General features: G+C 35.3%; 1 protein-coding gene across 2 annotated transcripts in view; it reads right to left on the bottom strand.

The window, feature by feature from the left end:
• Window positions 1–19101, bottom strand: part of fstl5.L (follistati like 5 L homeolog) — a 286103-nt gene that overhangs the window by 112991 nt on the left and 154011 nt on the right. For both annotated transcript variants that reach the window (XM_041589323.1, XM_041589325.1), the window contains exon 6: window positions 10043–10163. In XM_041589323.1, coding sequence (XP_041445257.1) covers window positions 10043–10163 — 121 coding nt within the window. The remainder of the gene's footprint in view (window positions 1–10042; window positions 10164–19101) is intronic.

The following is a 19101-nucleotide window of genomic DNA, read 5'->3' as shown; positions in this document are numbered from 1 at the left end:
AATTTCAATAATCTTATTAGAGAAATTAATGTCTTTTATCTGAATCTTTGAAATTGATTAGATGTGGTATAAACTGCCTCAGTTCAAGGTGAGAGAAGGTTCTGATTTCAAATTTCCTGTATGGCAGACGGATTTGCAGGGGAATTGCTGCAAAATGGTTTTTCAGACCTGTAAAAAACACTTTAGGGCACATTTACTAAAACAAATTAATCTCATATTTTTATGAAAGCAAACTTCATTCCATGATTTTAACTCATTTATCAAAAATTTTTCGCTAAAAAATCGGAGTGACAAAACATCAATTCGAACTGTATGAATGACGCTTTGAAAATTCTGTTTTATCGAGTTTTCACTGAGGAAACTCAACTTTTTCCGAATATGGGCCGAAAATCCAGTTTTTCGGATTATTTAGCGCAGATTACAATGTCAAGAAAGAACTTCAGGGACATCTGCCATTGACTTCTACAGGACTTACAGGTTTGAGATGGTGTTTTTTCAGATTCAGATATTTAGCAGCTTTGGGGTATGATAAATCTCAAAAAATTCTAGGTTTTTGTTCCACGAAAAATTTGAGTTTTCCCCCTAAAAATCTCCACAAGAAAAAAATGAGGTTTAATAAATGGGCCCTTTATCTATATATATGGCAGGTCAAAAATGAGCCTTCATAACTTAAACATACAAAGTTGTCCAACTACAAAGAACAAATATCCAAATGCAGATCTCTTTTTTAGGCTGATAACCCACAGGACATATTCTTCATAGTCATCTTACTTTTTCCTTGTGCATTTTAGCCTGAAAATGTAGCCCAAAAGCCCTAGTAATAGTGTTCATGTGGGTTTCTCATTTCCATGAATTGGAGGTAACAGGAGTGGTTTCTGGTGGCAGGTTCAATTACTCTTTAGTGCAGTATTTCATTCTGGCCACCCTAGGTATGTGACATCACTACCAACATGATTTACTTCACACCCCCGGGAATTGCCAGCTGACCCTCTCACCCCCCAGCTCCACTGCTGGATTTATGCATTTAGTGATAATTTATAGACAACTGAGGGCCATCCCTTTAGGGTGCCTATATATAGTCCCTAGTACGTATTCATATATGGTCCTCCACTGTGAATATATTATTCTTGTTTGCAATTACTAAGTCACTTTTGCATTTAATTAAATAACTCAAATCAAGTCTGGCACTAAAGTTCCCCCTGGACCTGACCAGAACAATTCAGGTCCACTCAGGTTATTAATAAAAGCTCATGCATTGTGAAAGCTTGTGACAATGCTGGGGGGCATTTTCCAATACAACATGGCACCATTTAACTATTTCTTTGTCCATAGGGCAGATCACAAGCCATCTGTCCATCTTAAGGAAGTCTATTTTAATAATCAGCACATACTAGTAACTGAGGGCAAAGCACTAGCAATAACAGGAGGCAACATACTTTATGTATTCCTTGTTCTTTAGAAAGATTCTAAAACCTTGGAACAACCTTCTAAAATCTTTCTACAAATGCAGTAATTCTCTACCAGTGTCCTGTTCTGGAATGTTTATTTTTTGATAACAACTAATATGTGTTTATAGCAATATCTACATCTGGCACTTCCCCAATCACTGAAATAAGCCAATGGAGAATACGCCCTATGTAAGATAGCCCGTAGCCAATGCAAGTCATGGTGCCATTTCAATAAATAAGAACATCCCCCTGCATACACAGCAGCTGTTATTATTGCCAGAGAAGTCTTTATATATATTATCCTGACCTCCTGTTTTATTAAACCTCATATCCTTAAAAAAATCTGTGTACATAAAGAGAATAAACGTTTGGGAAAAGAACAGAGTACAATTTACTAGATAGATTAATCGTAATGTTTTCAAATAACTACTGTTATCTTTATTTCCATGTTTATAATCTAAAGTTTTATATTATTTTTAGCAAACTGATACTTGTTTTCTTCCCTAACAGGTTTTTGTTGACAGTGTAAGAATAAATCTGCTATTGCAAGGCAAGTCACCATTCTATGGATAAAACTCTTTTTCTTCAAAATGTTTAGGAATTACACATAGAGCCAAGATCACACTACAGGGCAGGCCCGGACTGGCAATCTGTGGGTTCTGGCAAATGCCAGAGGGGCTGCTATAAGGTGCCATAGAACGTCAGTATTTAGTGGGCTGATGGGTGCTGTTTGGGCCTCTTTGTGGGCTGATTGGGCCTCTGTGTACCTGAAATGCCAGGGCCTATTTAAATTCTCAGTCCGGACCTGCTACAGGGGAATTATTAACACTTAAAGGACATGTAAAGCCTACATTTTCCTACCATGTATATAAATTGGGCATATCTTCCCCACCCAAACCACATAATTTGTACTGCATATACCCCCTCCATTAGCCAGCACCATCATATGTTCCTAAAACAAATAGCAGTTTTCACCAGGCGGCCATTTTCCCTCTGACACATCATCAGTAACATTGACATCTGCAAAAAAGACATGTATGCTGTAAAGTTAATTTAAAGGGATCCTGTCATCTGAAAACATGTTTTTTTCAAAACGCATCAGTTAATAGTGCTACGCCAGCAGAATTCTGCACTGAAATCCATTTCTCAAAAGAGCAAACAGATTTTTTTATATTCAATTTTGAAATCTGACATGGGGCTAGACATTTTGTCAATTTCCCAGCTGCCCCTGGTCATGTGACTTGTGCCTGCACTTTAGGTGAGAAATGCTTTCTGGCAGGCTGCTGTTTTTCCTTCTCAATGTAACTGAATGTGTCTCAGTGGGACATGGGATTTTACTATTGAGTGTTGTTCTTAGATCTACCAGGCAGCTGTTATCTTGTGTTAGGGACCTGTTATCTGGTTACCTTCTTTTGTTTGGCTGCTGGGGGGAAAAGGGAGGGGGTGATATCACTCCAACTTGCAGTACAGCAGTAAAGAGTGATTGAAGTTTATCAGAGCACAAGTCACATGACTTGGGGCAGCTGGGAAATTGACAATATGTCTAGCCTCATGTCAGAATTCAAAATTGAATATAAAAAAATCTGTTTGCTCTTTTGAGAAATGGATTTCAGTGCAGAAATCTGCTGGAGAAGCACTATTAACAGATTCATTTTGAACAATTTTTTTTTCCCATGACAGTATCCCTTTAATGCAGTATGCAGGTTTACACTGGCACAGCATACTTTGATAAAAAGTTCTGCTAGGATTGAGCACTGTAATGGTTAAGCAGAGCTCAGGAGAGGTGATTAGGAAAAAAATAGGATCAGTCAGCCAAAGCAAATCCCTAAGGGAAGGGGCCGAGTGTGTTAGAGGAGTAGAAGGATTTCTAGGTGATTAAGGGGATGTTGCAGCCTTACTGTTAACCTTTTAACAACCAGAGTGGCAGTTATTTAAAGATTTCAGAGACGCTGTTCACTGATTACATTTTTGTGGAAGGGGTTTACATGTCCTTTAAAACAGTAGTAATAATGTGATCCTGGAGCATTGGCAGTAGGGGTTCAGCCTGATGGACAATAGTGAAAGTAAGATTTGGGAATAATGCCTATTTTCAATACTAGATACATCTGAAACCAGGTAGAAGGTGAATAAGAATGAGATTTTTTCTAAATATGCATGAATGGTTGACAATCATTTCTATTATGAGCTATGGTGGGTGCCTGAACAAAGACTGGTCCCTCAAGGAACACAATTGCTCTAGAGCTACATGAGCTTAGGCATTGCATAAAAGGCACCCTCATATTGCATAAAAGGGACCCTCACCCTCAGATGCTTTTCCTTTTGAAAAAGCAGATTTCTCTATGTGGAGGTGGAGGTCGTAAAATGGCAAGTGTATTATAGGAAACAAAGCAGATTTCTAGAACAACCCTTGTGGTTTTAAGGTGGCCATAGACATAACAATTACAATCTTTCCTGGAAAGGATCTTTCCAAGAAAGATTGCATGTTTCAATAAACACATGTAGAGCTGAATTGTCAGTTATCCATGTAGAAACAATAGAATTCTACCTGTATCTGACAATTCAGCACTAACAATGGCCGATGTTTGGGGTCCATCCAGCCTGATTGACGAGCCGACCAATATCCAAGTCTTCTGCCAATATTGTTCAGCTCTATTCCCACCATACATGCAGCAAATATCATATGAAAATTTGTTTTGTATGATATTATCTGTGTGTCTATGGCCACCTTTACCTGCATAATAAATGGAGTAAGCTCCCCAGCCAAAATCTTTGGTGCATGTGGTTTCTATTTCCTGTTTTGCATGTTTTCTGGGATGTTGCCGTATGTCAAGGAGACCAGGAACCACTGTACTTTAGTTATCAAAGGGTTTGTGCAGCTGAATACTGATTTGGTGCTATAAAAATTATTGTTAGAGCAACATTCATTGTAAAGATTTCACCCAATATTTTTACTAAGATAAAAAAGTAAAAATACATTTTAGGAAAGTGTATCGGTGCTGTATCTCTACAAAAGCAATTCTAAGACACAAATAAAATTGTTAATAAAACTGGTAAAATGTGTTAAAAGAAGCTGTTATAATCCTCTCTCTATAGCAGATTAGTGTTTCTCTTTATTTTAATGAAAATGACAACCTTACAATTATTACAAAGAAGACGACTCCATAATCCTTACTTGATGTATCTGAATCATATTACTTGTAACACAAAGGCTTAAAGAGCTCAGTACTTATTACCATGACAGCAGAATTGGATACTTATTAAGATGTAAAATCTGTAATCTTTCTAGGGTTATCTATAGCAAAGTAAACTGCAACATTACAAGAATTTGCATCACAATATGCTTGTGTATATGTAGGAAGGCTTCATAACAACTGTCAAACAAGCCTGAATATTGTGATGTCTAGCCATATTGATATCATTTGCTTGCAATGAATTGGATATGAGGGCCCTGAGTCACACACATTTTTGTGAGTGCCCCAGGTATTATTTTACATTGCCAAATGCTTTTTTCTTTGCTCATAATTTTGCATTAATTTCTGTTTACTATTGCATTCCTTCAATGCCAGGAACCTGGGAGTATTTACACATCTGCATTTACAAAAGAAATAACCTCAGTTTTACATTTTTGCTAAACATAATTTTACAGTTAATTAACTATATTTGCCAAATAAGTATGTTAAACTCCATATATTTCTATATACAAACTGGAATAATCATTCTAGCACTGTAGCCATATATAACTGCTAAAATATTTATACAGCAATTATTTTGACAATATTCTTGTTCATTCAACAGGAATAAGTGCTGCATGTTAATAAAATGATCTGTATTATCCAAGGCAAGACCGTATGTGATAAATTGTAATACATTAGCATGCAGAAATGTGCTATTTAGCCTTTTTTGTATCATTCTAATTGTTTTATTTTTGTTAATTTTGTTAGGTAGACTGTCTAACTTTTCCTCTTATGTAGACAGCTAGAAATGGCTAGAAAAGTTTTTTCTTTAATTAAGAGAAACCGTATTAAAGCAAAAGCTTGAATTTAATAAATATATCTGTATTTTAAACTGGGCTACAATTTAAACTACTATGATCTTGATTAATTTCTAAGTAATAGATAACATACCATGTACAGTAGTTACTATAGGTCAAAAGAAGACATTCAGGGGAATGTAATAAAAGTCGCAAACAGCAAAACAATTCGCACCAATAAGACTAAAAATCCACATCTCGCAATGTAATATTGTTCCTTAAACTGTTATTGCATTGCGAATTTTAATTGCGCATTGCGAATTTTAATTGTGCACTCATAAGAAGTGCTTGAAGGTGTCGTAATCTTTTGGAGCAAACATAACAACTTTTTCAGTAAGAAGTTTTATTACATTGACTGCGCATTGGCGCAAACGATAAAATTCGCAAACGGTCTTTCACTGTCGGAAGTGGTCGCTAAACAGTTTCCCGGGCTCGCAAAAGCTATATTAAATTCGCACAAAGCAAAATTTGTTCGCGCAAAGGCATAACTTTTCGCATTGCGAATAGTTTTTCTGTTAGCGATTTTTATTACATTCCCCCGATTGTGTTTACAATGTATGTCTAGAATTACAGTAAATCAATGACAGAAGTTAAATTTTTTTCTCTCGCTTTTTCTAGATATTAATATGTATGAACCTGCAATTCATTGAGATTACCAGAGGTCGCATCCCATGCACAAATTGTATAATTTTTATGATAATTAAGAAAGGAAATGTTTTAATATTAATGGCCCGGACTGTCAAGGCCACATGGCCTAATAGGAGGTTGTAGTCAGGACCAATTCAGGGAATCTGAGCAAGTCAACTATGTGCTATCCAATAGGATTAAGAGTCTCTTAGTCAAATTTCAGGTGAAGGTCAGGGCAGGCAGAGTTTAGAATAGTAAAAGCACGAAGGTAAGGAACCAAAACAGAATATCAAAATAAAACTTTTTTAGGAATTTACTAAGACTTATGCTCATTTGAACCCAGACTTTTGGCATCCTACTATTTTTCATTTTGCTAAACAACGCATGATGACATCATGCACCAACACATCATCACATGGTACACAGACTTGACATTGCACCCATGTGTGCTGATATACAGTATTTAAAGAGGCACCAGCAAGCAGGGCACCACTCTGGACACTTACAAAGAAGGGTCATTGGCCAATCAGATTTTCCCTTTTTCCTGGGTGGATAGAAACAAAACTTCATAGCATTCTGTACAATAACAATCCAGAATGAGAAAGGAATTCACTGGTACTGCATTAAAATGTGCTTGGTGTGATCATTGTATCTGGATACAAAATGAATCAGTCAATAGTGCTGCTCTAGCAGAATTCTGCACTGAAATCCATTTCTCAAAAGAGCAAACAGATTTTTTTATATTCAATTTTGAAATCTGACATGGGGCTAGAGATATTGTCAATTTCCCAGCTGCCCCAAGTCATGTGACTTGTGCTCTGAAAAACTCCAATCACTCTTTACTGCTGTACTGCAAGTTGGAGTGATATCACCCCCTCCCTTTTCCCCCCAGCAGCCAAACAAAAGAAGGTAACCAGATAACAGGTCCCTAACACAAGATAACAGCTGCCTGGTAGATCTAAGAACAACACTCAATAGTAAAAACCCATGTCCCACTGAGACACATTCAGTTACATTGAGAAGGAAAAACAGCAGCCTGCCAGAAAGCATTTCTCTCCTAAAGTGCAGGCACAAGTCACATGACATGGGGCAGCTGGGAAATTAACAAAATGTCTAGCCCCATGTCAGATTTCAAAATTGAATATAAAAAAATCTGTTTGCTCTTTTGAGAAATGGATTTCAGTGCAGAATTTCACTGTAGTAGCACTACCAATGCGTTTTGAAACAAACATGTTTTCCGATGACAGGATGCCTTTAAGGTAAGCCATTCAACCAACAACCAGGAAAAGCAAGCTGGGGAAATATCCATCACATAATTATAACTAAATATTAGATAAAAAAATAAAACAGAAAAAGAAATGGCAACATAGTATACACCCAACTTACCCTGCATAATTTAGGCCAAGCCATAATCAGCCTATCTATGCTACTGTATGTCTAACTTATTCTCCCATTCCAGCTTTTGTTCCTGCCCTTTGTTTCACATAAACTAAATAATTACTTTTGAAGCCTTCATAGTCCACTTTCTGTATCTTTCTATTATTAATCTTCCTATATTCCCATAGACTCCTTATTATGAGTCATGCTTATCTTTTCAGTCAGTGAGTTTTAAATGGAATCTCTCAGTTAATCTCTGTCAATTTTTATTAACATTTGCTACCAATATTATGTCTTAACATGAACATGTTTCTATTCCTGCTTCATAAATTATTACTCACACTCTGTGGTTGTTTTGCATTATAACTACTTGTCCTCATAAGCCATTAGAGGAAAGTTATTTCTGCCCATTTCATCTTTTATTGCTTAAACGTATTGCTTTGCATCTGCATATTCTATGTTTCTATGATCCCCTCATTACAACTCAGTGGTACAGTACTCCCTAAATAAAAAGAAATCCCCTTCAATGCAAGTCAGTCATTACTCTATGCCTCTCAAACATCTCTTCTAAAGTCTTTGGGTTGTCATGGCCAACTCACTTTTTAACACAATTTCTAGGGTCTTCAAGGGTTGAATTGAAAGTTTGAATTTTTTTATGGTTAAAACAGTCAAATTTGACTAGGGAGTCATCCAAGCTCTATTAGAGTTTTTTTTGAAAAAAAAATCGAATTTGATTTTCAAGATTTATCATACTCTGGCCCTTTAAGAATTCGAATTGGACTATTTGCCACCTGCCAAATTTCTGTTTAAGTCAATGGGAGAGATCCAGGGATCAATTTGGAGATATTTGCAGCCTTCCAGACATTGTATTTTTCGGCAAAAAAACTCAAACCGAGTTGGATCGTTTAAATTTGTCAGAGTTGAAAAAATTTGATTTTATCAATAAATTTCATTTAGGCGAATTTCAAATTCATGGGAGTTTGGGAGAGTTTTAAAAAACTCACATGTATTCGAAATTCGAAAAACAGGACAATACAGTTTATCAAAAAATAATGGGTTATTCAATGGCAAATATCATATTTGCTCATACTCATTTTTTACTGACTTCATGTTTTTATCATAGCACCAGTAACAGATTTCCAAAAACATTGCTTTATCAAAGTTAGTGGGCGAAGGATGAATCAATAAAAGGTCAGGGATGAAAATCAAACTCTCTTTTTTATTGAAAAGCTTGTGTTTATGCATCAGTTTGTTGCCAATCCAAATGTATATCAATTTGACTGAAACACTATACAAAAGAGTCACACGTTAGCTGCTATTTAACATCTTTTTTTAAATACAACTGGTTTTATCAATTCACTCCCCTTGACCTGACACATGACAAGTGGAATCTATTGTGAAATATTAAGGTACTGAAAATGTATTATGTATATAAAGCAGAGGGCAAGTTTAATAATGCTTGTCCTTATACTGTATAGGGATGCAACGAATCCAGGATTCTGCCTTTTCAGCAGGATTCGAATTCGCATATGCAAATTAGGGACGGGGAGGGAAATCGCTTGACTTTTTGTCACAAAGCAAGGAAGCAAAATTATTTTCCCTTTTCCACCCCTAATTTGCATATGCAAATTAGGATTCGGTTTGGTATTCGTCTGAATCTTTCGTGAAGGATTTGGGGGTTCGGCCGAATCCAAAATAGTGGATTCAGTGCATCCCTAATACTGTATCTTGTAATATTTTTGTATTTCTTCTTTTGTTTTTCTGTACTGTACCATATGATTGAGCATTGCTGACATACTTTTTATTATTATCCATATACAGCAAGAGAGAAAGTTATCAAATGCTTTGGTGATATTTTCATATATTTGCAATTAGAAAACCATATACATTTGTGTGAGTCCAATATCAGCTGAATGATCAATACTAATGTAATAACTTTATGAAAGATAAAAGACATTAAATAATTCTGAAGATTAGGGGGCAGATTTATTAAGGGTCGAAGTGAAAATTAGAATTCGAATTTTCAAAAAAAAAAAATTTGGTCAAAACTCTCAAATTTAAATTGTGAATTATCCAAACTCGATTTGAGTTTTGATTTAAATTCGAAATTTGGAGATTTATCATACTCTGGCACTTTCAGAACTCAAATTCAACTATCCGCCACCTAAAGCCAGTTAAATTACTATATAAGTCAATGGGAGAGGTCCAGGGATGAATTTGGTGATGTTTATAGCACCTGCCAGTTTTTTAAATTCTTATAGACTTTTTATAGGTCGAATCGAATTTGACTCAAGTTTTCGGGTGGTTTAAATTCGTTCGAGTTTAACAAATTTTATTTTATCAATAGATTTCAACTAGTCGAATTTTGAATTTATTGGAGTTTAGGGTAGTTAAAAAACAACATAAATTCGAAATTCGACCCTTGATAAATGTGCCTCCCCGAGCCAAAGTGTTACGATATAGGTTTATAATAAAACCTATTTGCAGCAATATCTTTAATGAACAATCTTCTCATTATATATATTAAATTACATCAGGGTGATTATGTACTCATACTTACGAAATGCTCTGTAGAATTCATCTAGACCAAGATGTTTATCACCATTGTAATCATCATACTTAATTAGGTCAAACAGTGAACAGTCATGCAGTACTTTGGAAAGCCCATCCTGTTTTACTACCTAAGAATAAAACAAGAATAAAATATTGATTTTATAAATCAGCTATAGGTATAATTATAGAAATAACATACAATTGCTTGCACTTACTATAGTAGTGTAAGCAATCATTTTTTTACTAGCACATGGAAAAAATCTCATTATGTAAAAACCATTCATTGTGTATTATAAGCAACCTTGATTTTGTATCCAGATTCCTTGCAATCAGAATTTAATCCTAATAACTAACACTTTGACACTTTGATAAATGTTCTAGTATGTGATAAATGGACCTATCCTAAGCATCTTTTCAGTCGGCCTTAATTTCTTAATTTCAAATGATTAGCCTTCTTGGGGGTAATGTAATAAAAGGTGCAAGTTTGCTATAGTTCTAGACTTGTATAGCAACTAGTTAGCAGGTAGTATTTACGGATCACCTGGTTGAACACAAACAGTTTATTCCATATTTGATTACATTTTCCCATTATTCTGCTTCTCAATGACTGGGTTACTGACCACAGCAACACAATAGGCTTTACTCTATTTATATATTAGAATTGCTTAGGATCCTGTTCATGCCCTTTTTATCATATTCTATTCTGACTTCTAGGGGCAAATTTACCTAGGGTTGAATTAACCCTCGATATTCGACCGTCAAAGTAAAATCCTTCGACTTCGAATATCGAATTTACCGCTATTCCTACGATTAAATCCTTCGAATCAAACAATTCAAAGGATTTTAATCCATAGATTGAAGGATATTCCTTTGATCAGAAAATTGTTAGGAAGCCTATGGGGACCTTCCCCATAGGCTAACATTGGCCTCGGTAGGTTATAGGTGGCGAACTAGGGGGTCGAAGAATTTTTTAAAGAGACAGTACTTCGACTATCGAATGGTCGAATGGTTGAATAGTCGAACGATTTTAAGTTCGAATCGTTCGATTCGAAATCAAAGGTCGTAGTTGAAGGTCGAAGTAGCCCATTCGATGGTCGAAGTAGAAATATTCGAAATTTGAAATTCGAACTATTTTTCCTCTATTCCTTCATTCAAGCTAAGTAAATGGGCCCCCTAATCTAACATTCCAAGCCAGATGACCCAAAAAAAAAAATATAAATAATTAAAAAACAACATTGCTCATTTTACTTTGGGCAAGTGAAATAGGCCATTAAAGGAAAACTATACCGCCCAAACAATGTAGGTCTCTATTAAAAGATACTGAGTAAAACAGCTCATGTGTAAAACCCTGCTTCATGTAAATGAACCATTATCATAATAATATACTTTTTTAGTAGTATGTGCCATTGGGTAATCATAAATAGAAAATTGCCATTTTAAAAAATAAGGGCCGCCCCCTGAGATCGTATGATTCACTGTGCACACATACAAACCACATGTAAGGTCACATGAGCCAATTAACAGACAGAGTTCTGCCTTTTGCTTCCTCACTTCTTCCTGTTACAGTTAGTGTTGTAGTATTTCTGGTCAGGTGATCTCTGAGGCAGCACAGATAGAGTCACGAAATGGTGGTTCAAGGCAAGAGATGTAAAAGGGCAATATTTATGTAAATATATATTCCATTTTGGTAAGATTCTTTAATATGTCATTCAATTTGATATAAGCTATCTGTTGCTAAAGTATTCATTTTGGGGGTATAGTTTTCCTTTAAGACAGACAGTATGGCCTTATTTGTGACTGCACTGTATATTCATAATTAGCCTTGCTTCCATGGTGCTTTTGTGGGTTTTTGTTTTGATACAATACAATGTACAAGTAGAGTTGCTATGCCATTGCTAGTTCATTGAAACTTGCTTCTGACACTTTTCTGTCATATTCATGCATAGGCACAAAAAGATTTGTTCAGATTATTATCTGTGATTCTTCTATTCATGCAAATAAGATTGCATTCTCTACAAAATCTCATCATGAACAGTCCAGCCCTTAATGTCCTATGTGTAAGGACATTTTTCTGTAGCCACTTTGGAAATAAGTATCAGTGAACCATAGATAAAATTCCATTTGAATAAAACTCATGAACATCTAGCTTTAAAAAAGAAATCAACATTTAGATAAGATTTACTAAGGGTCGAATTTTGAAGTTATAAAAACTTAGAAATTCGACCCTTGAATTGAAATCCTTAGAAAAGGCGTGTTTTTATGGCTTTCAAGTTAGACAGCTGAATCATTTATAAGGTATAAGGAGATCAATACATCATGCAAAAAAGCTATAAGGCAAGCTAAAATTGATATGGAAAAGGATATTGCAGCAAGCAGTAAAAAGAATCCAAAATTATTTTTTAAATATGTTAATAGTAAAAAAATGAAGCAGGAAGGGGTGGGACCTTTAATAACAGAGGGGGGTCAGCTGGTTGATGTAAAAAAGCACAGATTCTGAACACATATTTTTCGTCTGTCTACACAAATGAGGAACCAGTTAATGAAGGATTCCTTCTTGATAGTCCCAATTCTAGTAATACAACTAATGATGCATGGTTCATACATGAGGAAATTCAAAAGAGACTAGAACATGTTAAGATTAACAAAGGTCCAGGGCCAGATGGTATTCATCCCAGGTTACTTAGCGAGCTTAGCGCTGTGATTGCCAAACCTCTTTAGTTAATTTTTCAGGTTTCTTTGAGGTCTGGCATAGTGCAGAAAGACTGGTGAATGGATAATTTGGTACCGCTCTTTAAAAACGGATCCCGTTCTCAGCCTCAAAACTATAGACCAGTTAGTCTGACGTCAGTGGTAGGCAAGCTTTTCAAAGGGTTAATAAAGGATATGATACTGGACTTTATAGCAAATCCTAATGTATGTATTATGAGTAGGTGCCAGCATAGTTTTATGCATAATAGATCTTGCCAGACTAACTTTCTTTTTATGAGAAGGTAAGTAGGGACCTTGATTTTGTGATGGCAGTGGATGTGATTTACTTAGACTTTGCTAAAGCATTTGAAACAGTGCCACACAGAAGGTTACTGGTTAAATTAAGGAATGTTGGCCTGGAACATAGTATTTGTACCTGGATAGATAACTGGCTAAAAGATAGACTACAAAGAAAGTACTGTTTCCATATAGGTTCCATGCAGGATGCTGCCACTTTGCAGAGTGATTTGTCTAAGTTGGGAAACTGGGCAGCAAACTGGAAAATGAGGTTCAATGTTGATACGTAAATGCATTTTGGCAAAAATAATATAAATGCAAGTTATACAATTAAGGGCAGATTTATCTAAGGTCAAGATGAATTTTCGATAGAAAAAAATCAGAATTTCGAGTTTTTTTGTGTACTTCGACTAGAGAATAGTCCAAATTCGATTCGAATTTGAAAAAAATTAGAAAATTCAAATATTGAAATTTATTATGTACTGTCTGTTTAAAAATTCAACTTTGACCATTCGCCTTCTAAAACCTGCCGAATTGCTGTTTTAGCCTATGGGGGACCTTCTAGAACCTATTTGAAGTCAAATGGTGGCAAAATCTAAGTTTTTTTGGGGGAAACTTTGAATCGAATGCGATGTTCCTTTGATTCGTATGATTTGAATTCTGCTGAATACGGACCTATTCAACCAAAAAAAACCTTCTACTTAATTTATTTTGGTCTTTTAGAATTCGAATTTCGAAGTTTGTTCAATTCGAAATTCGACCCTTGATAAATATGCCCCTAAATGGCAGTGTAATGGGAGTTTCCTTAAATGAGAAGGATCTAGGGGTCTTTGTAGATAACACGTTGTCTAATTCTGGGCAGTGTCATTATGTGGCTACTAAAGCAAATAAAGTTCTGTCTTGCATAAAAAAGGGCATTAACTCAAGGGATGAAAACATAATTATGCCTCTTTATAGATCCCTGGTGAGGCCTCATCTGGAGTATGCAGTGCAGTTTTGGACTCCAGTCCTTAAGAGGGATATAAATGAGCTGGAGAGAGTGCAGGGATGTGCAACTAAACTGGTTAGGGGGATGGAAGACATAAATTATGAGGGGAGACTGTCAAGGTTGGGGTTGTTTTCTCTGGAAAAAAGGTGCTTGCGAGGGAACATGATTACACCTAACAAGTACATTAGAGGACATTATAGACAAATAGCAGGGGACTTTTTTACCCATAAAAAGGATCACCGTACCAGAGGCCACCCCTTTAGACTAGAAGAAAAGAACTTTCATTTGAAGCAACGTAGGGGGTTCTTTGCAGTCAGGACAGTGATGTTGTGGAATGCACTGCCGGGTGATGTTGTGATGGCTGATTCAGTTAATGCCTTTAAGAATGGCTTGGATGATTTCTTGGACAGACATAATAACAATGGCTATTGTGATACTAAATTCTATAGCTAGTATATGTGTATATATAATTTATGTGAAAGTAGGGAGGGGTGTGTGTATGGATGCTGGATTTTCATTTGGAAGGGTTGAACTTGATGGACTTTGTCTTTTTTCAACCTGATTTAACTATGTAACTGTAGACTAAATAAGAGCAGAAACATTTCCATTTACTTATGGGCATGATCTTTAAGAAATGTTATTTTTGAAATATACTGTTTGGATTAAAATGTTTGGATTAAAATGTAAAATTAATACATTTCATAAACAGCAGATGTTTATTAAATTTGAAGAATGCTTAGGGGCCTAAACAATGAACACCAAATAGAAATGGTGTACAACGCTGTGTAAAATTTATCAAGGTGCGGTTTTATTATACCACTGCCTGAATGCCAGCTCTGACAACAAAATTATATACCCCTTTAGACCTTTCACAATCCATTAATGTCAATGGGAAAGATTTTAACAGCAAGCAAGTTCCAGCAAAAAGAAAAGGGAAGAAACATAATGCATTTTCCATTTTCTGTTATTTAAATCCAGATTTTTCACAGAGGTACGCAATCACTGAAAATCAATACACAGCTTTATAAGTACACCATTTTTTACACTGTGATGCCTAAGTGTATTGGTTGCTGGTTTTTTTACACAGAATGATAAATAAGCCCCTGTACAAACAAAAGATGCCTATTTGTAAGAACTTTAGTGAAAAAGGCGGTGGTAGTAGATCCCATGCCTCAATAGACGCAGCAGCACTCGAAACAGAAGGCAGAAATGAGTTCAACTATATATATAGGGGCACATTTACTTAGCTCGAGTGAAGGAATAGAATAAAAAATACTTCGAATTTCAAAGTGTTTTTTTGGCTACTTTGACCATCGAATTGGCTACTTCGACCTTCGACTACGACTTTGACTTAGAATCGAATTAGTCAAACTAAAAATCGTTTGACTATTCGACCATTCGATAGTCGAAGTACTGTCTCTTTAAAAAAAACTTTGACAACCTACTTTGCCACCTAAAACCTACCGAGCATCAATGTTAGCCTATGGGGAAGGTCCTCCTTCTTGTTGTTTAGTTAAACTGTGTGCTATGCTTTGGTTAGTTATATTGCTGCTTATACAGGCATGGGACCTGTAATCCAGAATGCTTGGGACCTGGGGCTTTCTGGACAACAGATCTTTCTGTACAGTAAGTCTACTAGAAAATCATTAAAATTTAATAAACCCAATAGTCTGGTTTTGTTTCCAATATAAATTAATTATTTCTTAGTGTGGATAAAGTACAAGGTACTGTTTAAATATTACAGAGTAAAAGGAAATCATTTTTAAAAATTTTAATTATTTCGATAAAATGGAGTCTATGAGAGACAGCCTTCCTGTAATTCAGAGCTTTCTGGATAATGAGTTTCCAGGTAAGGAATTCCAGCACCTAGGCTGGTTGTTTTGGAATAATTTTTCCCCTCTGCCCCAGTAAATATAGACATTATTTATTTTTTTTATGGTCAAAACTGTAAAATGTGACTAGGGAGTTATTCAAATTGAAAATTTGAATTCGAAATTTGAATTTTCAAGTTTTTTATAGTCAAAACTGTAAAATGTGACTAGGAAGTTATTCAAATTCAATTTGAGCTTTTTAAAAAATTTAAATTTCAAAGTTTTTCCCCAAAAAAACTTTTCCACCAATTGACTCCAAATTTGTTCTAGGAGGTCCCCCTATAGGCTAAAACAGCAATGTGGCAGGTTTTAGATGGTGAATGGTCGAAGTTGAATTTTTAAAGAGACCGTACATGATAAATTTCGATATTCGAATTTTCTAATTTTTTTCAAATTCAAATCGAATTTGGACTATTCCCTAGTCGAAGTACACAAAAAACAGCTTCTGTTGTAAGTTACGCAGCACTTTACATTAAAGGGATAATGTCATGGGAAAAAAACATTTTTTTCAAAATGAATCAGTTAATAGTGCTGCTCCAGCAAAATTCTGCGCTTAAATCCATTTCTCAAAAGACCAAACAGATTTTTTTATATTCAATTTTGAAATCTGACATGGGGCTAGACATATTGTCAATTTTCCAGCTGCCCTAAGTCACGTGACTTGTGCTCTGAAAAACTCCAATCACTCTTTACTGCTGTACTGCAAGTTGGAGTGATATCACCCCCTCCCTTTCCCCCCCCCCCAGCAGCCAAACAAAAGAACAATGGGAAGGTAACCAAATAGCAGCTCCCTAACACAAGATAACAGCTGCCTGGTAGATCTAAGAACAACACTCAATAGTAAAATCCCATGTCCCATTGAGACAAATTACATTGAGAAGGGAAAACAGCAGCCTGCCAGAAAGCATTTCTATCCTAATGTGCAGGCACAATTTACATGACATGGGGCAGCTGGGAAATTGACAAAATGTCTAGCCCCATGTCAGATTTCAAAATTGAATATTAAAAAATCTGTTAGCTCTTTTGAGAAATGGATTTCAGTGCAGAATTCTGCTGGAGTAGCACTACTGATGCGTTTTGAAACAAACATGTTTTCCCATGACAGGATCCCTTTAAAGACTAGACAGTTAATTATTTTAGAATTAAATGATTGATTTTTAAATTTATAGTTCTTGTCCAATTAGATGATTTTTTTTCTACTTTAACTTTATGTATCTCCAGGGGGTTAATTAGAGGACATGCTAGAATGCTTTATTATCTTATAATTGCCTTTAATTCATAAATGTATATTGCAGCTCAAATAAATCAGTAATGGATTCTTCAACAGATTATATATTGAAATGATTGAGTTTTGCTGCTCAAGTAAATATCTTACACATTTAACGTCACAGTTATGTACATGCACCTTGGGGAAAAATGTACTAAAAGGAACAAAATTTGTTACAGTTTAAGTAATTTATAGCAACCAATAAGCAACTAGTAAACATCTGTTATGGGTTACTAGATCTGGCCAAATTTCTTTATTACGTTACGCTGTTACTTTGTGAGGGCCTAAAGTTTAAACTAGCACTTCATGTCACTATACATATACTGGAAATATTGGGTCATTGTATGTCTACTCTGGCTTGGTGATTTGCTACACTCAGGGGCATATTTAAATTTCTCCTCATCTAACTTCACCAAAAGTTTTCTTAATTCGTCAGTTGTATTTTCACAACACACTTCAGATCTTTTTTAAAAATCATAAGCAAGCTTCTGTGAAAGAACTTAACTTCTCTGTGAAAATTCACAAATGTATTTTCCCCATACAATTATAATAAGGAAATTTCCCCAGAGAATTTTCATCATAAAGAAAAGACCTACAGTATGTGGAAAATTAGCAAGGGGCATGGAGAAGATAAAAAATATGTAAATAATGAGATACAAAAATGTTGCTCTATCTTTATAATGGCAGTTCGCCAGCCTGTACTTAGAGAATTTTTTCTTGGCAAAAGTTAATTCTTGTGCTCTTAGTAAATTGGCAAAGATTCACTAGAGAAATGTCACTTGGCAAAAAGATGTGATTTTTTAAAGTGAAGAGAATGTTCACTAATTTGATTCCAATTTTGATTTCCTAAACTTGTTATTAATTTTTGGTGTTAATCTCTGCTTTCACCCTTTAATGAATATGCCCCTTTATCTCAATTTGTGGATACAATTTGTCTCTTATATTTCATTCCTCCCTATTGGTATTATTCCACTACTTCTGAGATTCTGTGATGACTGAGATAAACTGAAGCATGTGCACAATACCAATTCCAAGCAAGCAGTAATGACAAACTAAAACTATGCAAATATTGCAGCATGAACTGCTTTGGCTGGGCTGCTGGTGAGAAGACTATAATACAAAATATGAAAATCATCTCACACTCCAGTAAGAATATATCTGTTAACTGTTGCCATCAACACTTAGGGGCAGATTTATAAAGCGTCGAATTTAAATTTCATGGGAAACTTCCATGAACTCGAAATTTGGACAACTGCAATTTATTAATAAAATCACATTGTATTAAGGTGAATAGGATCGACCCGCAAACTCAAATTGAATTTCTCCAAAAAAACTTGATTTTCAGGAAGCTAGCAAACAACTCCAAATTGATACCAGGACGTCCCCCATAGGCTAAAACAGCAATTTGGCAGGTTTAAGGTGACAGATAGTCGAATTCGAGTGCTTAAAGGGCCAGTGTATGATAAATTCCAAAAATATAATTAGAATTTTTTTAAAAAAACTCAAATCGAATTTTAACAATTCCCTAGTCTAATTTCACAGTTTTGGCCATAAAAAAAAAATCTAAAATTCCAATTCAAAAATTTTAATTTTCACTTCGACCCTTGATAAATCTTCCCCTTAATTTCCCAAGAAAAAAAATAATTTCTTGGAATCTCTGAATGGGTATCAGACATATAGGAAGAACTTGCATTATTGAGTAGGGAAACAGAGTGTTTCTGAAAACTGAATAAACCTAATACTGTTTGTATTACTATGCCGCCTGATGCATCAGTCCTAAAATAATCACACCGGTCACCCAAATGGTTTCTACAAAATAGGTTTGAAAAAACTGAGAATTTGTTTTCATTTGAATGTAATCCTTACTTGAGGCAAAACAATCCAATTGGGTTTATTTCAGGTTAAAATTTTATGCATTTTCCTTATCCGGAAAATCCAAGGTTCTGAGCATTCTG

This window comes from Xenopus laevis, chromosome 1L, assembly GCF_017654675.1.
Source record: "Xenopus laevis strain J_2021 chromosome 1L, Xenopus_laevis_v10.1, whole genome shotgun sequence".
Classification (NCBI taxonomy): Eukaryota; Metazoa; Chordata; class Amphibia; order Anura; family Pipidae; genus Xenopus; species Xenopus laevis.
The sequence above is the reverse complement of the archived record's forward strand: the minus strand, read 5'-3'. Positions and strand labels throughout refer to the sequence as shown.